General features: G+C 23.9%; 1 protein-coding gene across 7 annotated transcripts in view; it reads left to right on the top strand.

The window, feature by feature from the left end:
• LOC107071532 (thrombospondin type-1 domain-containing protein 4) overlaps positions 1-26,427 on the top strand; it is a 72,579-nt gene that overhangs the window by 34,539 nt on the left and 11,613 nt on the right. For 5 of the 7 annotated variants that reach the window (XM_015330597.2, XM_015330598.2, XM_015330599.2 and 2 more), the window contains 2 exons: positions 23,537-23,612; positions 25,177-25,328. In XM_015330597.2, coding sequence (XP_015186083.2) covers positions 23,537-23,612; positions 25,177-25,328 — 228 coding nt within the window. Of the gene's footprint in view, positions 1-23,536; positions 23,629-25,176; positions 25,329-26,427 lie in introns of all 7 variants that reach the window. The other 2 variants (XM_089178580.1, XM_015330601.2) reach the window with 2 other exon arrangements.

Below are 26,427 nucleotides of genomic sequence, written 5' to 3'. Positions count from 1 at the left end.
CGAACGATCGATCGATCGAATGGGGTCCCCTGGCCTCCTCTTTCCCCCATAAACGTTGCACCTCTTCCGGACAAAATTAAGTGGTGGACTGAATAACATTTTGCCTTTTTTGTTTAATTCTTTTGCGGAAATGCAAAATAATGCGCGATTATTTTCTCTTCCCAGTGCATTTCTTGTTGTTGTTTTTTTTTTAATTCTTTTATGGTTTTTGTTGTTGTTGTTGTTGTTGTTGTATCGATTAATGGGGGTACCACCGGAATCGAAAATTATCATTTACGGTTATTTGAGATTGATATTATCTCGAAAACGATTAACGAAAAGCTTTTCTGTTTGTACATTTAAGTTAGTTTTATATTTTAACCGTTGCATATAAGCGAATGCAATAAAATGCATCATTTTACAGCTGGTAATATTGCATGAGAGTTCGTATTCGTATTCGTAAGTCAGTATTATTCACGTCAGACAGCATTCTTGGATTTATGATGGTGAAACAACGTTACTTTATCGTCTTAACGAACCAACATACCGATTTTACAAGAAACCATTTTCAACTAACCATGAATCTTTGTTTTAAAAATAAAATGAGAAAAAATGTGTGCAAATTTTGATCCAAATTTTTCGCCCCCTTTTTTTCTTTTTTTCCTTGTGTTTCGTTTTTCTTTTATTTTCTATTACTAATCTTGAATAAAAAAATTAATTTACGCTAGTTGAGAAAAGTGAGACAAATTTATTAAAAAGAAAATTGTAAATTTTTGCAAGCAATGTTAAAAATATATTCATTCAAAAATATTTAATCAATAAAATTTAAATATGAAATTAAATTTTTATTACATTTGATATAATTTATTTTATAAAATGTATTTTATAAAATAAAACAATATATATATATATATATATATTCTATAATTTTTCCTAGCAATGTAAAAATATTTTTCATTGCAAATTTTTAAATAGAATTTAAAGTAAAATTAAATTTATAAAATTTTATATGAATTATTTTGTAAAATTTATTTCATATTATTTATATACACATATTACGTTATTTTATATTTATTATTTATATATAAATTTTATATTATTTATATTTTATAAAATAAAAAAATTCTCATTTCTCTTAGCAATGTAAAGAAAATATTTTTATTACAAATTTTTAAATATTATTTTAAAATATAGAATTTATAAAATTTTATATAATTTATTTTATATTATTAATATATACATTATATATATATATATATTATTTTCTATTTATTATTTATATATATTTTCTATTATTTATAATATTTTATAAAAAATCTTTTTATAAAAATAAATTATCATAAATTTCAATACAATATCGTAAAAAAAAAAGAAATAGATTTCAATAACAATTATTACCAATATATAATCAAATAATTATATAAAAAAATAATACAAAATAACATAAAGATATATTCATTATAATAAACAAAAATAATCTGATTAATAATCAAATAAATAATCAAATGAAAAGATGAATGAAAGTAAGTAGTCCTTTTTCAAGTGACCATTATCAGTTTTCTCACTATACCTAAGGTACCAACCTAAGTAAATACAAGCAATATATATACATACATATATACATATATACATATATACATATATATTGGTGTTCGTTGAAGCAACAAGACTCTTGTCCAACCAAAACACAATGGCTTGTTCTTGGCTACGTGTATTGTGTTCGAGCGAATCCAAAGTGCACACGAAGCATAGCAAGAGGCGGCTTCGAAGACAACACGGCGTACAGAGATAAATAAAAATAAAAAAATAAAATAAAAAGTAGAGAGATAAATGTACAGACTGAAAAAGAGAGAGAGAGAGAGAAAGAAAAAGGAAGATTAAAGAAAAAAAAACTAAGAAGAAGAAGAAGAAGAAGAAAAGATTGTCTCTTTCACCCACACTTTACCTCTTTCTCTCTCTCACCCACACTTTACCTCTTTCTCTCTCTCTCTCTCTCTTTCTCTTTCTCATAGAAACACACACACATACACATATGTAGAGATACACGAAGAATAATTTCCGTTCGAAGCTAATTGTTTCCTGTCGTCGAAATACCTAATTAAATCTTACCGCGACCTATCGATCTTTTACCTCTCGCGTATTCTTCTTTTGCTTTTTATTTTTATTTTTATTTTTCTTCTTGTTCTTTCTTTTTTCTTTTTTTCTTTTTTATCCTTCGTGTTTAAGTCGTGGCAAAAATATCACGCGAAAGGAACGAGATAACTTCATTCGTTTGCATTCGATTCATCGTTTAATTCCAAATGATATTATTCTATGCACACGATGCACGATCATTTTAATTATTAATTATATTGTTAATTAATTTGATTTATTATGTATTGTTTGTACTGTTTTGTTTGTTTTTCTTCTTCTATTTCGTTAAAATAATTTTTATTTGGTTTGTTTTTTTTTTATATTTTAAATATAGTAAAAGTTTTGTTTGACTAATTGAACGTTTAAGTAATTGGACAAAATTAATTGAAAATTTGGAAGAAGAAGTATAATTAATGTTGCTTTGTGTAACAAAGATTTATAATTCATTTTGTTTCAATAAAACTTTCAGAAGAATAATATTAATATTAATTTGAAATAATATTTAAACGAGAAAATTAAACATTATCTTTGATTTATAAAATCTTTCGGATAGTTGAGAAAATAAATTGAAATTTCGTATGGAATTAATTTGAATTAATGTTTAGTTTGAACTATATTTAAAATAATATTAATTTAATTTTAATAATACGAATGTTAATTTAAAATAATATTTAAACGAGAAAATTAAACATTATCTTTGATTTATAAAATCTTTCGGATAGTTGAGAAAATAAATTGAAATTTCGTATGGAATTAATTTGAATTAATGTTTAGTTTGAACTATATTTAAAATAATATTAATTTAATCTTAATAATACTAATATTAATTTAAAATAATATTTAAACGAGAAAATAAAACATTATCTTTGATTTATAAAATCTTTCGGATAGTTGAGAAAATAAATTGAAATTTCGTATGGAATTAATTTGAATTAATGTTTAGTTTGAACTATATTTAAAATAATATTAATTTAATTTTAATAATACTAATATTAATTTAAAATAATATTTAAACGAGAAAATTAAACATTATCTTTGATTTATAAAATCTTTTGGGATAGTTGAGAAAATAAATTGAAATTTCATATGGAATTAAAATTTGAAAAAAGTAATTTTTAATTTTAACTATAAACTTGACGAAACTTCTTTTTTTTTTTTTCTTTTACTTTTTCTTTTCTTTTTTTTTTTTTTTATATAGAAACAATGAATAATGGTAAAATTTCTATCTTTAAATTTCTTATTAGAATTCATACATAATGTATTTTCACGCATACATGGATACATACGCGAGCACATATATCAGATTTGCAATTTAAATGGTCGAATAGTAGATATATATATATATTGTCGAAATTTCCATAACAAATCAAGTACCAAGTTAGGAAAATGAACAATTTTTATTACCCCTACAATTGGATTTTCATTCGAAAAATTATTAACCATTAAACATAAAAAAAAAAAAAAAAAAAAAGAAAAAAATAAATCAAATAAGAAAAGATAGAAATTTAGTTGAAACATTTACAAGTAATAACACACAAGTGTCAGTAATGTTAATAACCATTGGTCGTGCTTATTATAAAAAAAAAAACACGTTTACTTTTCCATCACACAGTATAATATAACTATTTTCTTTATTGTTACACCAAGAACATTACTTATACTCGATTTATTCACGTTGGACAGATATAATAAATCATAACATGTTGAATACCATTGAAGGCCACCAATAACAGGCACTTAACTTTCAAGATTTCATTGTTAAAATATTATCTTTATTTTTTTTTATTTTTCTTTTTTTTCTAACACTTTGAAGGTTGCAAATATTATATATTCTTTTAAAATAAACAAAAATATAATTACCTTTTTTTATATATATATATATATATATAAAATTAATTTTAAATAAGTTACACAATGAATATATAAATCACAAAATGTTTCTTAATAAGAAAAGAAACAGTTTCTAATATACAAATTATATAACAATAAATAATTTTAAATAATTTCTTTTATATAAGAAAGAAAAAATTATTTGAAATTTTAAATTAATATAATTATTTAAAATTGTCAGAAATTATTTGAAGTTTTAAATTAATATAATTATTTAAAATTGTAAGAGATTATTTAAAGTTTTAAATTAATATAATTATTTAAAATTGTCAGAAATTATATATTTTTCTTTTATATAAGAAAAGAAATTATTTGAATTTTTAAATTAATTAATTAATTAAAATTGTCAGAAATTATTTAAAGTTTTAAATTAATATAATTATTTAAAATTGTCAGAAATTATATATTTTTCTTTTATATAAGAAAAGAAATTATTTGAAGTTTTAAATTAATATAATTATTTAAAATTGTCAGAAATTATTTTGTGACAATCTATAAAAATTATTTCACAAGAGAAAAAAAAGACAACAAAAAAGAAAAATAAATTCTAACAATAAATATATTAAATAAATGGATAAACAAATAATACAAACCAACTATGTGGATTTTAACGATACGAGAAAACAAGTTTAGGAGTTTTAGTAAGATAAATAATTGTTAGGGAAGTATTAATTAAAATTGATCGATAAAGATAATCGAATAAAAGCTTTGTGGCTAGCAAGGTCGTGGTATATTGAAAAGGTTTTTTTTAAGTCATTAAATAGCAATTTAGTCTGGCCCTTTTCGTCATAGTCTATATATCGATGATAAGTTCGAACGAAATTACCAAAGCAATTCTTCAAACGAAAAATTCAATTATTTTGTTGTATAGGCATGGGGGTAAAAGAGAAAAAGAAAATAAAACTCATTCAAAATATTTTTGTAATTTGTCTTATGGGAGGAAACATTCGATGCATCATCGATAATGCATGTAATGCATTTAATGCATATTTAAATATAAGTCAATGTATTAATATGCAACATTTGTATAACACGTCAGGAATATAATAATACAAATATTAAAATATAAATAAAATATAACGAAAATAAATATAAATATAAATAAATAGTAATTGTAATAACGATTTATATTTTTTTACTATTATTATAGTATCTATAGTATATTATATATACTATATTTACTATATTATTATTTATTTATAATATTACTTATAATACGATTTATAATACTATTTTTATATAAAGAAATAATAATATATAAATATATAAATAATAAATAATTTATATAAATAAAAAAATTATATAAAAAAAAATTTATTGAAATAATAATTAATTTATATAAATAAAAAATTATATGAATTTTTTTATATAAATAATAAATAATAAAAATAAAATAAAATATATAAAATTTAGAATAATATTTGAGATTACATTAAAAAAAATTTGTTTCACAATGAATAACTCATTTGTCAGATTTAACATAAATATTAATTAATAATTTTTTATTAAACATATATAATATGTTAATTTTTGAATGAAATATATTATAAATATCTGCCTATTGTTTATCAATGAAATTGTTGATAAATGTTATTACGATTTAATGAAAAACAAATTTATAATACACGTTATACTATACTATCAACTATAATCAATGTTGTACAGTCATTTTATTGCTACTACTACTACCACAACGAAGAATAAAATGAAGAAGAAGAAGAAGAAGAAGAAATAAAAATAAAAATAAAAAAATAAAAAAAAATGAAAAAGAGGGTGAGATAACGAAGTAGCAAGGCGCCGACTATTCTTATCACTTTATTTATGATACTTGTGAGAATGGGCCGAAAGAAACGACTCCAACGAGTTGTTGTATTCTTACGAACATTTAAACATCCCAATCGTTTCAACAGTTTTACATATGTAATACAAGTTAGGGTGCTTGTTCTGAATTCTTTTCTTTTTAAATAAAATGGATATGTGCTAATAATAAATATATAATAATATTTAAATGTTTTATGGTCAAATTCTTTGGGTTTATTATTTATATCATACATGTTATACACATTTGAATGTAATATCAATTTGATTTGTTTGAAATAGTATAATAATAATAAAACGTATGAAAGAAATTTCATGCATATATTATGCACATAGTATTATATTCAGATGCAATTGAAATTTGATTTGTTTGAAATATTAATTATTAATAATAAAATATGAAAAAAAAAAACTATCATGCATTCGAATGTAATTTAATGTTCATATGTTTGAAATAATTCAACTGATTATAAGTTTCATTAATTGTTCTAGTGAAACATCTTGTTTAATGGTAAAATATTATACTTAATTTTGTCTTGCAATTAACCTACTTACATCGTAGTTTCAACAAATACACGATTAATTTCATTTAATTAGGAAACATCGATAACAATTTACACGTACAATTTTACAACAAGTTTTATTTCAAATTGATCAATGTATAGATACTTTCTACACCCACTGTTGTATTACACAATGATTTTTATTATTATAGAAAAATTATATAAATTCTATTTATAATCCAAATATTTAAAAAAACACACATTTTATTACGTAGTAAAATTTATGAAATTTTCTAAAAAATTAAAATTAATATTAATATTAATATAAAATATAAAATATAATATAATATAATATAAATATAATATAAATAATAATATAAAATAACAAATTTTAAACACCGATAACAATTTATACCTATTTAATATAATAAATTGTATTATTATTAAATTTATAATATATATTTAATATTATTAATATTATTAATTAATTATATTACTTATTTATAATAATATAATATATATTTTATTATTAATAAATTTATAATTTACAAAATTATATAAATCCTATTTATAATACAAATAATAAGAAATATATTTTATTACTTAGTGAAATTAAACAAAGTTTCTAAAAAAAATTAAAATTAAAATTTCAATATACGAATAAACAAACACGTGTACCATTTTTCAAAATGATGATAACACATATTAATTATTCATATAAATATCTTGTCACTTTATTATTATTATTATTATCATTATCATTATTAATTAATTGAATTTAATACATTTATATATATATATATATATATCTAATAAATGTATCAAAAATCTGATTAAAATGAGGATGGAGAATTGGTACGTGTTACAAGACTCTGTGTTGGTTAGCAATAACAGCTAATTAGTTTAGTGCGTTGAATAAAGTGGGAAACGAGTGTTCGAGAGTAGATAAAATTACGGGTTAGTGGTACTTTCTGATGCTGCTGCTGTAGCTGCTGATGCTGTTATTGCTGCTGATGCTGTTACTGTTGCTGATAAGTCTCGTAGAGAAGAGAAAGTATTTATATACTATATACTATATATATATATATATATATATATATATATATATATATATATATATATATATTCGTTTTCTCAATGAAAATGCTTCCAACCGTGACGGTAATAACTCTGATTGTTAACTATTCTCAGAACATCGTTAGACTATCATTCTTTTCATATCATTTTTGTTCCCTTTTTTTATTGTATTTTTTTTTTATTATAAATTATCTGTAATATTTTATTTTTTTTTTTTGTTACTTTATTAAAATTACACTGACCGTCTTCATCCTTTAATCATCGATCGTGATTAACGAGATTCATACAAAGAGAAGAATAATATGAAAGAAAAATGAAAGAAAAATGAAAGAAAAATTGGTGTAACTCGAAGTGAAATCTTTGAATAGAAATCTAGTGTTTTTTTTTTTTTTTTTTTTTTTTTTTTTTAAGAATGATAGTTAATAACATTCGAAGAAATAAAGGTAATTCATTGAAGAATGATCTTTATTCTAGATTGAATTAATATGGATACGTAGAAAAACATCAGAATAAATTACGTAAGATTCGAACCGATTAAAATCCGACCACCCACTTTCGTTGCTTCATCAATTTTCTCGGTTATGCGCTTTTGTGCATTTACTCGTCCGGTTCTTACTGAACTCGACGATGCAAGGAATAAAAAAAAAAAATAAAAATAAAAAACAAAATACAAAAAAATGTTAAGGAATGTGACGGTGGGAAATTCTAAAAAACAACAAGAAAAAAATCAAATGTGTTATGTATAAAGAAATAATTTTTCATTAATATTATATTATAAAGATAAATAATAATAAAATTAAATAAAACAAAATACAAAAAAATGTTAAGGAATTTAACAGTGGGAAAATTCTAAATAAAATTCAAAATAAATTCTAATCAAATTCTAATCAAATTCTAAAATAAAATTCTAAAATAAAAAACACAAAACAGATATGTTAAATATAAAGAAATAATTTTTCTTTAATATTATATTATAAAGATAAATAATAAAAAAATAAAACAAATTACCCAAAAAATATTAAGGAATTTAACAGTGGGGAAATTCTAAAATAAAAACGATAATAAAAAAAAACACAAACTAAATGTGTTAAGTATACAGAAATAATCTTTAAAAAAGATATTATAAAGATAAATAACAAAAAAATAAAATAAAATACACAAACATGTTAAGTATAAAAAAATAATCTATCATTAATGTTATATTACATATTTTTCGAATTGCAATAAGAACACTAATTACCCTCATTGTTTTTTAATAATCAAATATATATATATATATATATATATATATATATATATATATATATATAATATACACAGATTTGTATGCAACAAACCAGTTTTTAGAATGTTTTATAATAAATTAAATAAAATAGAACACACACACACACATATATATACACAATACACTCGTATTCTGTACACTCGTTAAAATCTCTTCAAACACGTTAATTATCTCGTTTCTTTTTCACTCACATAAATCCTACTTCATAACTTATAAAATAAAATAAAAAAAATAAAAAACAAGAAAAAAAGATAATATTTCGAAATTTCTAATGGAGAAATTATTCTAAAGGATATAAATAAAAAAATCTTTAGATCCCCATCGAAAAGATGGATCTTACTAAGAGTTGAAAACTAAGAAAAGGATGAAAACAGACAGACAGATAGGACAGACAGACAGAAATGGTGTGTGCAGAGTACACACAAATCGTGAAAGGTAAACGTAATTTTTTGCTGGTATGATGTGTATGCACAAAGCCCCGCTTTTATCCATAACGTGTCAATAAAAGAAACGAACACACACACACACACACACACACACACGTCTTCTTTGAGTTGGTCAAAGTAAAAACACACGTTGAGAATTTTTGTTAACTTCTTTTTTTTTTTATTTTTATTTAAACGTTTCAAAGGACTCGAGAACAAAATTCTTTCTTTGTTAAACAACTTTTAACATTATTTTTCACATTGACTTTATATTTTTTATTATTTTGTTTTTTTTTTTTTCAACAACAACATTTATTCGATAGCAAATATTTTATATTTTTATATCGATACTCCAAAGAAGGTTTGTTTTTTTTTTTTTTTTAGAAGAATCTAAAATAAAATTATGATCAAACAAATTGTAATAATAATAATTGTGTTATCAGTAATGGTCTTAATTATTTTTCTTTTTTTTTTTAGTTAATTTTATTATTTAAATGTAGTTTACTATTCGAAATAATTTTTCTTTTTAGTTAAATGTAGTTTACTATTCGAAATAATTTTTCTTTTTAGTTAAATGTAGTTTACTATTCGAAATAATTTTTCTTTTTAGTTAAATGTAGTTTACTATTCGAAATAATATTTCTTTTTAGTTAAATGTAGTTTACTATTCGAAATAATTTTTCTTTTTAGTTAAATGTAGTTTACTATTCGAAATAATATTTCTTTTTAGTTAAATGTAGTTTACTATTCGGAATAATATTTCTTTTTAGTTAAATGTAGTTTACTATTCGGAATAATATTTCTTTTTAGTTAAATGTATAGTTTACTATTCGAAATAATATTTCTTTTTAGTTAAATGTAGTTTACTATTCGAAATAATTTTTCTTTTTAGTTAAATGTATAGTTTACTATTCGGAATAATATTTCTTTTTAGTTAAATGTAGTTTACTATTCGAAATAATTTTTCTTTTTAGTTAAATGTATAGTTTACTATTCGAAATAATATTTCTTTTTAGTTAAATGTAGCTTACTATTCGAAATAATTTTTCTTTTTAATAAAATTTATTTTACTATTTAAATAACTTTTTCGTTTTAGTTAATTTTAATTAATCTTCATTAATTACTTCGTAAAAAGAAAAAACAACAACAACAACAAATTTTCTTTCAAAATTACATTCCTTTTTTTAATTTCAACTTCGTAAATTATTTTCTTTTTCTTGGTCATTTTCTTTTTCATCTTCGTATACTTCGTTCTCCTTTATTTTATCTTTTTTTTTCTTTCGAAGATTCAAAAATGAAGTTTGAAGGATCTGAAGTATCTTCTCTCTCTCTCTCTCTCTCTCTCTCTCTACCTTCATTTTATTCGATTACTTTGTATTTTATTTTATCCATAAACGAACGAGATTAATTGATTTAATCGACAAGTTTTTTTCTTGGTCTTTTTTTATTTTTATTTTTATTTTTATTTTTATTTGTTGTTGTCTCATTTTAAATAGAGTAGGCTCGCGTAAACGATTCCTTGGGTATCGATTAATCGGTCGAAAGTCGAACTCGATCGAAAATTGAGTATTCACCGAGTTTTCGTAAACTTGGAACGATTATCTTCGTAAATATGGTGCTCGAGGATCGTTAAGTATTTCCAGCTACTTCAAAAAAAATATTTAAAAACAAAATAAATTCTCTCTCTCTCTCTCTCTCTCTCTCTCTTTCTCTCTCTTTCTTTCTCTCTCTTTCTTTCTTTCTATATATATATATTTATATTTTATCTCATTCTATCTTTTTCTTCATTTTATTTTTCTTTCTCGTTATAACTTGCATTCATATTAACGTAGACTTAATTCGTTGGTCGGTCAATTATGTTCAAGATAATGTCCTTGCGTGTACACACTGAAAAAAACTCAAGTAAAAATATATTTTAGAGAGAGATAGAGAGAGAGAGAGAGAGAGAGAGAGAGAGAGAAGGGTGGTAAGAGGGGGATAGGGGTGATTTAAAAGAAAAGTACACGTTTGTAGAAAGATTGTTGCATTTAACTTACTCGAAGTTTATTTTTCGTCTTTTCTCTTTTTTTTTTCTTCATTTGATTCTTGTTTTATTTTTTTTATTTCATTTTATTTTCAATCTGAAAAAATAAAATGCAATAAATTAATTGGAACTTGTTCTTAGTTTCTTATGTAATTTGTTTTATTTTAAACAAAACAATGTGGAATATCAAAGTTCTATAAAAGTATAAGTTAAAATTTGATTTTATAAGTTCTATAAAAAATATAATACACAAATGAATTAGAACTTGTTCTCAATTTTTTTATTTGTTTTTTTTTTCTTTATTTTAAATTTTCTTTTCAATAATAGAAAACAATTGGAAGTTTTATAAAAGTATAAGTTAAAATTTGATTTGATAAATTCTATAAAAAATAAAATGCATAAATCAATTGGAACTTGTTCTTAGGTCAGTTTTTTATTTTTAATTTTTTTCTTTCTAATAATAGAAATAAAATCTCATATATCAAAGTTTTCTTAAGCATAATTAATAAATGGACTTTGTTGTTTATTATATAGTTCCTTTTAAAAAAAATGAATTTAATAACTGTAATGAGTACGACGTAATTAAATAGTTTTTCCACGTTTACGAGAATGAAATAAAAATTGATGTTATAATTAGATCTGAATTTTATTTGCATGATATAATATTGTAAGGTAATATTGTCAGAAAAAAAAAGAGAAAAAAGAAAAAAGAAAAAAACAAACAAGAAACAACAACTATTTTACAAGATAGATAATAATAAGGTATCGATACTTGTTCACGAATATAACATACACATACGTGTACACGTAATTTCTCACATTAGTGTGAATGAAATAAATTGATGTTATTATTAGCTTTGAATTCTTACGTGGATTTGTAAAGTAATCATACGACAAAAGGTAATTTTGTTAAAAATAGTCGTAATAATCCGTAATAATAGGATGCATATGTTAGTGTCGTTTTTCACATTTGTGAAAATTAAATAAATTGACGTTAATTATTCGATCTTAATTTCAACGTGATTTACAGGGGCTATCTTGGTTAAAGATTATTTTAAAAGAAAAAAAATAAAAAAGAAAAGAAAATCGCAATAATAAAAAAATAATTTAAAAAGTAAAACAAACCACTGGAACAGGTAATAAATGCAAGTAGAAAAAAATAATAATAAAACAAATCTTAATAATTAATTACAATGTGTTAACTCTTATTATACAAAATTCTGATATTCAATATTATCTTAAAATAATTTAAAAAATAAATAAATACAAAGTAAAACACATCATAGGAACGATAATAAATCATAGTAGAAAAAATAATAATAAAAAATATCTCAATAGTTAGTTAATTATAATAAAAATTCTTATATCTCAAAAATTGTTATATTAAATGTTATCATTAAAATAAAAAATAAATAAATAAGTAAATAGTAAAACACACAATAGGAATAATTTTAAAAAAATCTCAATAATTAATTACAATGTGTAAACTCTTATTATACAAAATTCTAATATTTAATATCATCTTAAAATAATTAAAAAATGAATAAAAAGTAAAACACACCATATGAATAATAATGAATGCAAGTAGAAAAAAAAATAATAGTAATAATAAAAAAATTTCTATAGAATTAATTACAATATGTAAACACTTATATGAAAAATTCTAATATTCAATATTATCTTGAAAAAAAAAAAATAAAATAAAAAAAATAAATAAATAGTAAAACACACCATATAGGAATGATAATAAATGTAAGTAGAAATTATTAGAAAAAAAATAATAAAAGAAAGGAAAAAAGTCATGGATGATTTATAAAGCAAGCAGTGAACGTTAGGTAGATCGATCTGTTAGCACTTGGGAGCCCTTTGTAGATGGATTTTCTATCAGGTTGGCAAGCGAGAAGTGCACGATTCGTTTTTTCTCATTCTTTCGTACTTGTGCAGAAATGAGCCACCCTGGTGTGCACACCAACCCAGAGAATCTCAACTCTCTCCCTCTCTCTTTCTCTCTCTTTCTCTTTCTCTTTCTACATTGTGGCTTATAATTCTCGTGAGCACAAATACACACATAAATATGGTATGTATATAGTATGGTGGAATTGAGAACCTTGAAGACGACCGCGAGAGAGTCTGGGACCGGTTCTTAATAATTAACATATGCAACGTTAATTTTACGGAATTATAATTTCACGTCACTCGGTAGTGATGGTGGTGGTGGTGGTGATGGTGGTGATGGTGGTAGTGATGGTGGTGTGCGGTGGCGGTGTAACAGAATAAGACAGAGAAACAAAAAGAAAGATAGAAAATGAGTGAGATACATTAAAGTAAAAGAGAAAGAGAAAGAAGTACTATACGGGGAATGTGTATGAGAGAGAAAGAAATAGAAAATGTATGAGAGAAAAATATAGAGAAAATGTGTATGAGAGAGAAAGAAATATACAAATTGAGAAAGAAAGAGAAAGATAAATAGAAAAAATACAGAGAAGTAAATAAAGGATAGAAATATACAGTTTTAAAGAGTAAGAGAAAGAGAGAGAGAGAGGGAGTAATACTTTAAGAGAAATAAAAAGAGAGAAATGACAAAATGAGAGAGTGATAGAGAAAGGGAAAGAGAAGAAATACTGAGGAGTGCAAAAAAGGATAGAAATATACAGTTTCAAAAAGTAAAAGAGAGAAAGAGAGAGAGAGAGAGAGATAAAGAGAGTAGTAATACATTGAGAGGAATAAAAAGAGAGAAATAACAAAATGAGAGAGAGAAAGAGAAAGATAAATAGAAATAGAAGAAATACAGAGGAGTGCAAAAAAGGATAGAAATATACAGTTTCAAAAAGTAAGAGAGAGAGATAAAGAGAGTAGTAATACATTGAGAGAAATAAAAAGAAAGAAATGATAAAATGAGAGAGAGAGAAAGAAATATACAAATTCAGAGAGAAAGAGAAAGAGAAGAAGTACAGAGGAGTGCAAAAAAGATAGAAATATACAGTTTAAAAGAATAAGAGAGAGAGAGAGAGAGAGAGTAGAATATTTTAAACAAAATAAAAAGAGAAAAACATAATAAGAGAGAGAGAGAGGATTGAGAGAAATACTAAGAATAAGAGAGAGAGAATAAAAATATTGTGAGTAAAGTGAGAGAAAAATCACAGAATGCATGAGAGAATGATATTGAGATAGATAAAAATTTTGAAGAGAGAAAAGTGTGAGAGAGAGAAAGGGAAAAAATCATTTAGTGGGGGTGTATTCAATTGAAAGGGGATGGGGAGTATATTATAAAAGTGAGTCAGAAGAGAAAGAGAGAAGGAAGTATATCTGTCAGTGTTGTGCTACCAAGTTTTCTGTTTAATCTTTCTCTCTCTCTCTCCTTCACCCACCTTAACCCTTCCTCACCTTCTCCCTCTTTCTACTCTTGTCAGTTTTTTATTTGATTTGATTTGATTTTATTATATTTTCTCACACACACACACACATACAGGCATCCATACACTCACACATATTATTCTTACACTTCTCTTTCTTTTTCTTTTTCTTTTTCTTTTTCTTCTTCTTCTTTCTTCTTTCAACGGGTTCACCTAATCGGAACAACATTTTCTTCGCACGTTCGTTTATCATATTTTTTCTTTGTTATTTTTTTGTTATTCGTAGATCATTTTTTTGTTTTTTTGGTTTTAACTCGAACGTTTCCACTTGTACGATATACGACGTTAAAGGAAAGAGTTAAAAGGAAAAAAAAGAGCTTAGGGAGCGGAACAAAATATGTATGAAATAAAAAAAGAAAATAAAAAAAAAATTACTAAAGAACAGCCGTGTGTGATTTCATCGAAGAGGAAGACGACGACGACGACGACGATTCATGGCGCCGAGAGTATCTTTCGAGATCACTCTCGTCGTCCTTCAAAATTGTCCCTCGTTGAAAGATATATGCAAGAGCTTTTTCTACTTCAAATAGATTTTTTTTTCTTTTTGTTGGTTTTTTTTATTACTTTTTTATTACTTTTTTTTTTGTTTTATAGTACGGTTAGACAGCACCTGTGACTCGTTGTGAGACCGTCGATATTATTATAAGCTTGAAAAGATACGAAGATGAATTTTTTTGAACTTTGTAAGAGATACAAAAGATTTCTTTTATTTTTTTTAAATAAAAAGAGGTTTTCATATCCAAGGAGAAATAATTAATCATAAAAAGAAAGATAGAAGTTAATGTAATGGAAAATAATTAATTTTGAAATTTTAAACGATCAAGAATTAAACCCAAAATAAAAAAAAAACACCAACAAATAGATGAAGTAATTAACAAAAAAAAATAATAATAATAATAATAATTAAAATAGAAAATAAACATAAAGAAATTAACGTAATGGAAAATGATTAATTGGAAATTTTAAACAACTAAGAACCTTCCCATAAAACACCAACAAATAGATGAAGTAATTCGAAACAAAAAATAATAATTAAAATAAAAAAAAATAAAAAATGAAAGAATGTAATATAATGGAAATTTTAAATAACCAAGAATTAAATCAATAAATAGATGAAGTAATTCAAAAAAAAAAAAAACACAATAAAATAAAATTAATTCGAAATTTTTCAAATAGCCAAGAATAATAAACCAAATAAATAAAAATAAAAAAACAAAGAAAAATAATTAAAAGAAATAAGATAATGTGAAAGAGTTCAAGTTTTTCTCACCCCTTGTATAAAATCTATCCTTTTTACTCTTTCTCTCTATTTCCTATAATAACTTCGTGAGAAACAATACGAAACAATGTTTAATCATTCCTAACACGTATTATTTTCGCATCCTCTTTTCTATTAATATTGCTTTTGCGTGTTCGTATGCAACATTGACGATAAACTCCAACTTGGAATGCTGATCGATCGAATTTGTTGATTGTTTGCAAGTATGACTTTCGATGATAGCCTTTTACTATGACCGAAGTTATATAACTGTAGTATGTTCGTATAATCGATAGTCAAAGATCGATATCACTTTTATTCAATTTTCTCTTCTAGTATTTCTGATGTCTCACACGATGATCACAAACACACCGGTAGTGTTGTTGTTCTTGGTGTTTGTTATTGTTATTGTTATTGTTATTGTGTTGTAGGTTGTACGATCGTAAAGTTCAATCTATTCGAGTACGTTGATCTTGCTCGTGACGGAATTTTAATACGATAAATCTTATTATTAATAAAACGTGTTCCTTTTATTTTTCTTTCTTTTCTTAGATTTCGTAGAAAAAGTAAAAGAGATAGACAAATTTGTTTTGTCAATTATTTTATTTTCTTGCATTTTATTTTCTTGCATTTTATTTTATTTTATTTTATTTTATTTTATTTTATTTTATTTTTTTTTATTTTATTCTTTTATTTTTTGTATTTTATTTTTCTTTTTTTTTTTTTTTATTTTATTCTTTTATTTTTTGTATTTTATTTCATGAATTATTTTATACTCTTATTGTATTTTTCATATTAAATATATATTTTATTTTATCAATTATTTTATACTTTTATTGTTTTTTTGTATTCTATTTTATTTCATATTTTTATCTTTTTTATTTATTTTATTCATTTATTCATTCTTTCTTTCTTTCTTTCTTTAGCTTTCGTAGAAAATAAGAGAGATAGAAAATTTGTTTCATCAATTATTCTGTCTCTTTTATTTTATTTTATTTCATTTTATTTTATTAATTATTTTGTTTATTTATTTTTTTATTTTGTCCAATCATTCTTATATTTGATATTTAATGTTCGTATATTTTTTAATTATAATAATAAAATTAAATAAGAATAAAGTAATAAAATAACATTGAATTGCGAATTGGAATATAAAATGTAATATGTATAGGTAATTCTTCCGACCGTACGAGGAACGATCGTAAAATATACGTTTAAATATTAAAAACTAAAAAAAAGTAGGTCACCACCAATCTAGCAAAAAACGTGAACTATCGATCGATGGAAGAAAAAAAAGGAAAAAAAAAAAAAAACATGGTTGGGTATATAAGATAGATAAAAAAAGAAACGTAGACGTGTCGTAGATTCCTTCAAGAAGATCTCGAAACACAGGTGTTCTTTTGAAGACAGTTTCCTTTTTTTTTTTTTTTCATTCTTTCTTTCTTTCTTTCTTTTATCACGTGACTAGATCGATCACCTTGAAATACCATTTGTATTATAAATACATAATTTTCTTATCTGTAACCTTCGTGATTAAAAAAGAAAAAGGAAAGAAAGAAAGAAAGAAAGAAAAATAAAAAATGAATGAAAGAAAGATAAAGAAAAAAAAAAGAAATAAAAACTAGGTCAAGAAACACACACACACACACACACACACACATACACAAATCTTCGAAAGGGATGGGTAGTTAGAAAAATTTTGTTTAATTATTTCGCTGCAAATATTCGAACCATTTTTTTTTTTAAACAGAATTATATTAACATTTCAAGATTTTCTATTTTTCATTTTTATAATACAATTTATAATACAATAAACTCACGAACTTTCGTACCTAAATATACCTAATAATAATTATAATAATAATCTATTTAACAACATAACAAATATGCTAATAATCGTTCAATTAAACATCTTACCTTTTTATTAATTATGTTCTTTTTATATTAACGTAGAAAATTTGATTAATATTTCCAAAGTAAATTTTACAAAAAAGAAACAAAACCATTATGCAATTTGTAACACAATTTATAATACAATAAACTCAAAAACTTTTGGTTAACCTTAAAAATAATAATAATAATAATAATAAAATTAATAATAATCTATTTAATACTGAAATGCGTGAATAATCGTTCACTTAACTATCTTACATTTTATTATTTATGTTCTTTTTAACATATATACGTAGAAAATTTAATTAATATTTCCAAAGTAAATTTTACAAAAAAAAAAACCAATCCATTATTCAATTTATACCACAATTTATAACACAATTTATAACACAATTTATAATACAATTTATAATACAATAAACTTACGAACTTTTGATTAACCCTAATAATAAAAATAATAATAATAATCTATTTAACATCATAAAAAAGGTGCTACCTGATATAAACGAACAATCGTACACTCAAAAACGTCTTACCACAGTTACTGTTTATGTTCTTTTTATATACGTAGAAAAAACAGGTGAGTATAAAAGGGAATAAAATAGGGTGAATATGAGAAAAAAAGAAAAAGAGAGAAAAAAAGAATAAAGGTGGTCCGATATCATTAGAGAAGCCATTCGAGACTCACACGCCCCATTGTCCGAGGGCGACTTCTTGCTCTCGCTTTTCTTCAAGATCCTTACCGGTCTCAAGACAATGCCTTGTTTACTTACCTGTATGTATGTATCATCGGAACCTTTGCATGCATCATGTTTCAACAACAACGGGTCCTACCTGCCTTCCTACCTGCCTTCCTATCTGCCTGCCTGCCTGCTTGCTTGCTTGCTTGCATCCCCTTTTGTTTGTTTTTTTTTTTTCGATACGTACGTGTATTTACACACGATCTCCATAACCCCTTACCCTCCATCCCCATTCACCTGGTGGCATCGACGAAAATTTACGAGAACGAGGACCACCACGACGATGTTTTCGAACAAACCAACCCCCTTTCTCAAATTTTCGACAAGCACCCATTTGAGATACTTTTCTGATATTTATTAATATATATATAGTTTATTATTTATTAATTATTTATTTATAATACTTAATTAATATATTTATTTAATATTATTAATATATAATTTAATATAAATTAATGTATACTTATATATATATAATAAATATATACTATATCTATTAAATTATATTATATTTGCTATAAATATATAATATAATATAATATAAAATAAAAAAATATAATATAATATAAAATAATAAAAAAAAATATAATATAAATATAGTAAATAATAAAAAAAATATACTTTATATATAATTATATAATACATTATAATATATTTATAATTATGTGCTACCTACAAAAAAAATAAATATATATTATAATATATATAATAATTATATATAATTTATTTTATAAAATAAATTCATTAAATTAATAAAATTGTTAATTAATTAATTATTATTTAAATTATTTATAAATTATTTAAGAAGTTTTTTGCGAAAAGTAGTGAGGTTTTTTCCAAAAAGTAGTGAGGTTTTTTCCGAGCTGTAGTGAGGTTTTTTCCGAAAAGTAGTGAGATAAATATAAATTATATATATTTAAAAATTATCTTTATTAAATTTTTAAAATGTAAGATGACGTGAATTACTTTAGTGGTAACTAAGAATAGAACTTAAGAAGATGTTAATTCACATCAACGTTCGCAAATGTGTTAATGTTCTAAATAGACTTCAAATAAATAATATCGCGCGATTCTACTTCATATTATCTTTTTCTTTACTGTATATTATTTAATATAGAAAATATTGTACCTGTAAAACTATTTAAAAAAAGAAAAAAAAACAAGAAATTAAAAGAAGATACTTTTAGGACGACCTAATATTCTAAGTAGATTAAAAATAAATAGTAGTATAGTGATAATGATAATAGCAGTAGTAGCAGTAGTGATAGTAGTATAGTGATGTATTTCATTTTGATACGAGAAAATGTATTCCCCATCTTAACTTTCCACTAGATGCGTTAGTAAATGATGCGTAAGAGTGGTGAGTAAGTCTCGGGTGCGTGCAACCGAAGCGACGAAGCATCGCACGCGCGTAACAGAAAAATATTATGGTAGGAGGGAATAGGGGGAAAAATAAAAAAAAAATAAAAACAGTGTGAGAGAGAAAGAGAATGAGAGAGAGAGAGAGAGAGAGAAAAGAGAGAGAGAATTCTGTTCGCTAAGATCGGCCAGTTTTTGATTTGATTTATTCCTTTTACCATACTGGGGGTCACGCTCGAGAGAACTCGCGTGTAGAAAATCTTGTTTCAAAGTCGTCGAGCTTGTTTCCTTTTATAAAATATTTTTCGATTGCAAAGAAAGGGGTGAAAAAGCTTTTTTTTTCATTTGTGTGTGTGTGTGTGTGTGTGTTGGTTTCTTTTTAATTTTTCAAATATTTTTATGTGAACGATTGTCTTCTTTTTATTTTCTATTCTTTATTTATTTATTTTTTTTTTTTTAATTAATTCGTTTGATAAAATGTACTCAGTTCTTTTTTATTCTTTTATTACATTTGTTTTATGTGTCGTTGATTTTTATTTAATTTTCCAAATATTTTTACATAAACAATTATCTTTTTTTTTATTTCCTATTTTTTAAAAATAAATTCGTTTCATAAAATGTACCCTTTTTCTTTCTCATTCCTTTTTCTTTTTCTTTTTTGTTTGACCTACTTTTCGTTGAAAGCAGCAAAACCCCACCCGAACTGAATTTAATGCACCGACAAGTTAAAATGATTTCTTGCCCATGAAGTTTTTAAACAGTTCCTACGCCATTGAATACAAGAGCGGCATTGTCTAGGAGGCCTGGTAGTGCAACAACACCATACCACATCACACACCATAGCAGTAAAAGCACCATACGGATAACACGTACGTACGTGTCTTTCTCGTGAGAGAAAAGAAGGTACTCACCACTATTACACACTGCTGCACAAGAAGCAACGTGAAATACCTAACTTGTTAGAATTTATGATAGAAACGAGATGGATTATCGATCCTAGAAATATGATGAACTATTACTATTTTATAAGACCTTCCCCCTAAATGTTTTGATAGCTTTTGATAAATTAAATCAATTAATCGTCGTATTTTTAAATCATTGAAAATCATCGACTACATTTTATATTTATATTAATAAAATAAAATATAATTATAATTATATTAATAATAATAAATAAATATATAAAAATAAATATATTAAATTTAAATAAATATTATATTTTTATAATTATATAAAATATATTAAATTTATATAAAATTATATTATTATTAGGAAGATATATCTTATCACGAAGATAAATAGTAAGAAAATTGTTGATACGACCTAATATTTTTCATAATGCATTTATATTGCACTTTATAATCTTTTTATGCGTTTTATTTTTCTATTTTTCTTTCTATCTTATGCTGTTAAATATACTAGCAAAAGAGTCTACGGGGGCCCAAGCTTAATGATTAATTAAGCTTTCCGAGAAAAAGTCTACAAGTGAAACGTTATTAACGTTTAGAGTGGCACAGTTTACTTCAACTACGAACGTCACTAATACTTTTTTCTTTCTTTTTCATCATCTTCTTCTTCCTCTTCTTCTTCTTCTTCTTCTTATTATTATTCTTTTTCCTTTTCATCTTTATTTTTTGTTTTTTTTTGTTTTTTTTTTTATTTCATGATAGGGAAGATCCATCTTCCTTTTACGCTATTAACGATTACCCATAGCGAAATGAAGTGGCGCCTATACAACCGATATAGTATAGTAGTTAGATAGGTTGAGGTTGGTATCTCAAGATAGTTGAATCGAAGAGACGGCATCTCGTTCGAGATTAAAAGGTAATCTCATAGCATCCTTCGATTTTCATCATGATTCATAACCGATTGAAACGAGTAACTTCCGATCGGTTATAGTTACTTTACTTACTTATCTAACGTTATTCGCGTAATTATTAGAAATTTGATGATTCATTTTCATAGATCAAACTGTGCATAGGATTTATATATATATTTTAATTATACGATTTAATATAATTATAAGTTGATTTACAAATATTTTCTGAAAGTAATTACTAACATTTCTTATGAAATACTAATTATAATTTAATGTTTGTTTTTACTAAGGAACAAATATATTTTAAACAGTATCAATACTATATTGTGAGTAACTCATTTTAATACTATATTTATTATATATTTTAAATAATTATAATTGATTTAAAAAAATTTTCTAAAGTAAAATTTATATTACGAAATCCTAGTAATTTTTGTTTTTACAAAAAAAAAGAAACAAATATATTATAAACTGTATTAATATTATTGTAAATAACTTAAAGATCAAATTTTTGAAAAATATCCCAAAATATATTACATAGTATATGTTTTACTTATATTTATTTATTTTACTTATTATTTTTATTGGTATATACATATAAATATAAAATAATAAAATAAAATATAATAAATATAAAAATAATATATATAGAAAAATATGAAAATAAATACACGGTTTAGTTAAAACAACGTTAGTAGAAGTGTTTAAACAAAAATAAAACAAAAATACTAATAAATATATTAATATAATAGTATATAATATAATATAATATAATATAATATAATAATAATAATAATATAATATAGTAATATAATAAATAAATACTATAATACACATATAAAATAATAAAATTAAATTGACGATAATATACTGAGGTTTGTGTAAATCATAAACAAATGTCATCGTATAACAAGTTTTATAATAGTTTTGACCCTATTATCAAATCAAGCATTTAAATGCTTTAAATTGACTTATAAAGCCGACATCTAGGACTAATTTATTCCAAGTAGAAAATAATTATTAAAAAAAATAAAAAAATAGTAGTTTATATCACGAAGTGTTTGAAAAGTCGGAAAATTGTTGTTAAGTCTCGCGTGTGACCATCTGGAAAAGGTTAAAACCGCGTTCTTGAGATTTCTAGCTTAAACGAAGCGGAGATGGGTGGTAGATAAGAGAGATAAGAGGATCACTGCTACCGACAAACGCACTCAAAGATTCTTGACTCTCGTAGAACTCAACAATTTTTCCGGCACGTTCTTCCATTTCTCTATTTTCATATTTCTCAACACGAAAGAAGACACGTGTTGTAATTACCCCAAAGATACTAAGATCGTTTAGGCTTTTTTTTTTTGTTTTTTTATCTTCTTTTTTTATCTTCTTTATGGTTATATTTATTATATGTGATATTTCCTTTTTGCGATTAAACACGATTTTATTTCAACACGTTTAAGTGCATTCTTACAAATGTCAGATAACATCCACGTTCCAATTTTCTAAAAGATGTATATAGATAATAATAATAATAATAATAATTATAATATAAAAATAAAAATAAAAATATAATTTAGTGATTAGAATAAAAGATTTAATTATATATTTATTATATTTTATAAATTTTATATTTCATTATTTTATAATTTTATATATATATTTTAATTCTATATATAAAAATATATAAAAAATAAATTATAAAATGTAATTAAATATTATACAGTATTTAATGTGTAATTATAAATATATATTATTATATATTTTATAATTTTATTAATTAGTAGTATTTTAAATTGTTTAAATAAATGAAATACTTAAAGAGGTAATATTTACAAATTTTTTACAATACATATCACAGAATTAACAAAATCAAGATATTATTGAACACTTCAATAAAATACTTATTAATATTTATTTATTTTTTTTTCAGATCTATCCTGATTTTCATCGCACTCATGCACATCAATGTATCATCCTCACATATACCAAAAAAGTATCCGATCGAAGTAAGTTTTCACACAGGTGAATAATCTTATTTTTCATAATACACATATAGAGTACAATATAATAATAAATTTTAAAGTAAATAACGTATACATATATCTATTAAGATTATAATTAAAAACAATATTTATAAATTACTTTTTAATAATATTCAAATTAAGTATATAAACATTTCAATTAATTTTTCATAATATTTGGATATTATTGTTTCTTCAAAGATATATATATATATAACACACTATAAACACGATTACGTATATGTTACATTAACATTCATAAACTTGATAACTATCTTATCCTTGGCATTCCATCTTTCGTTGAATATTAATTTAATCCACTTACGTAAATGAATAGGAAAATTACGTCGACTTTATTCTTGGGTGGTAGTGTACTGGGTATAATGATTAATTGACATCTGAGCAGATTCCTAAATTACGATGGTACTAACTAAAGAAAGAGTGCACCAAGTTTGTGTGCACACAAGGACGTTGTTTATTATATTGTTCTCTTCTTTTTTATTTTCTTTTTTTTTTTTTTTTGTATTTTTTGTTAAAACGATAAACTAAGGGAAGGGTTGGGGAAGGGTTGGGGAAGGGTTAAACCTGCAAAACGTAAATACGTGATACCGTGTTCGTTGTTATCGTATCGAGTTTCACCGTAATATCACCAAACACGGGTGTCCTAGTGAAATGAAATCGTTCCTAGTAATCTGGTTGATTAAAATTATACAAAAAACAAAACTACCATAAATTGTTGTATAAATTATACAAAGTGTATATTTAGTGGAAATAGTATACCAAGTTTAGATATTATCATACTGATATAAAACATATAATCTGTAGAACTAATATTATTATTTTATCATAAAATTACGAATATTTATATATTATTATCTTGTGTTGGAATATTAATCATTCCCAAAAGTATTTTTGTTATTTTATTATACTATTCATTTTCAAACTTAATATAACTTTATATATATCAAATTATTTTACATGCACGTATCTACGGATGTAATTTTTTAAAATATTAAAACGAAAATTTTTAGAATTAAAAAATTAATTATTAAAATTATAAAAACTAAAAATTAATAAATTTCAATTTAAAAACTATATTTTTTTTTTCAAATTTTTAACACACACATTCAAAATAATTAATTTCAATTTAAAAATATAAACAAATCGTAAAAAAACTTGTAATAATATACACGTAAGTCGAGTTAAAATAAATCTAAATAAATAAGTAATGCAACTCAATATTCGATCATACACGTATATTATAAATTTTAATTATTATTAAATATATATATATATATATAAATATGTATATATGCGAATCTTTAATATCCTACATTAATAATTCAACAAATAATACGATATCTATTTGATATTCAAACCAAAATTTCCTATGTTAATTTATTATCTTTCGATAATCTAACTTATAAGTTGTTGTTGTTGTTGTTGTTGTATATTGTTATTAATCCCTCGAGAACTATATAACGATTTAAAGCTTATCGCAAATACTAACGAGTTTTTTTTTCCATATTATTCACGTATTATTTTCCAGGTGTATCATATGCTACAAGAGAGAACACAGTTTGGAATTGGTCGTGAAAATCGTGTTAGTGGTAGTTGGGGTACCTGGAGCAGTTGGAGCGAATGTTCAAGAACATGTGGCACTGGTATTCAATCACAATCACGAGAATGTGTTTCTACTCGGTAAGAAGTCATTATTTTCATTGTCATTAACACGTTCCGTGCTATTCATAGAGATAGTACACATAGAACAGACAAGCCAGCATAAAACCTGTCGGCGAAATAAAAAGAGATAGAACATGGGAGGTTGATTTTGTCTCTCTTTAACTTGCGAGTCTTTTGTGTACCGCATGAGTTAGAGAGAGACAACATCAACCTTTCGTTTTTTGCTGCTATACTCATACAGAGACATTTCCACTTACACAATCTCTTATGGTTTGTCTACTCTATCTGTAATATCTCTATGGTGCTATAAGCCCTTTTTACCTGACTTGTCATTCAGACCATTTAATTTTGTTTTAACAAAATCAACCATTACACGTTGATACACACTTTTAATTTGACGACCGTACTGAGAAACACAAACAACGGACAGCTATAGCCGTCATTTGCAACAACCTGTTAAATTTTTATTTAATAAAACACACATACACACACGCACACGCATACACATTAACCATAAAAATAAAGTTTGTTTGCAAGTTAATAAAAATCGTTGACAGTGTTAATAAATTTTCTTTTGCGTGTTCTCTCTCGTCGTAGATTTATTTTCGAATTGATTAGAAAAGCAAAACGATCGAAGTTCACGCGATCCTATTTTGTTATCACGATCAAGGTAAAGAAGAAGAAACATGGGGATCGGTAGGTAAAGTCCCTTTTTCTTTCGACATAAATACGTTTTATCTATTTACCCCCTCCCTCCCCCCTCCGTGTTCACCCCTTTCTCCTATATTCCCCCTCATTCCCCCTCATTCATTTCTGATTCGAACAGATGCTTACGATCGAAATCGGCGAGAAAAGCTAACGGTATTCGTGCTAACGCGTCATTATCTTTAGAAGCTTTGCATTCTCACCCGATCTAATCGTTAGATTACGCGAATCGGTTGATCGTGAACATTTTACATACACACAAAGATACACACAGATACACAGATACAGATACATAGGGCAGATCAATGGTAATTCATGGGAAACGGGGGATTAGAAAAGGGGAGGAGGTTAATCGTTTCTCAACTTGTTCTGTATAATATCGTAGAAAAAAAAAACATCACGAAAATCTTAG

This window comes from Polistes dominula, unplaced genomic scaffold, assembly GCF_049000335.1.
Source record: "Polistes dominula isolate Pdom_NZ unplaced genomic scaffold, Pdom_raw_medaka contig_11, whole genome shotgun sequence".
Lineage (NCBI taxonomy): Eukaryota > Metazoa > Arthropoda > Insecta > Hymenoptera > Vespidae > Polistes > Polistes dominula.
This window is presented reverse-complemented; position numbering and strand designations above follow the sequence as displayed.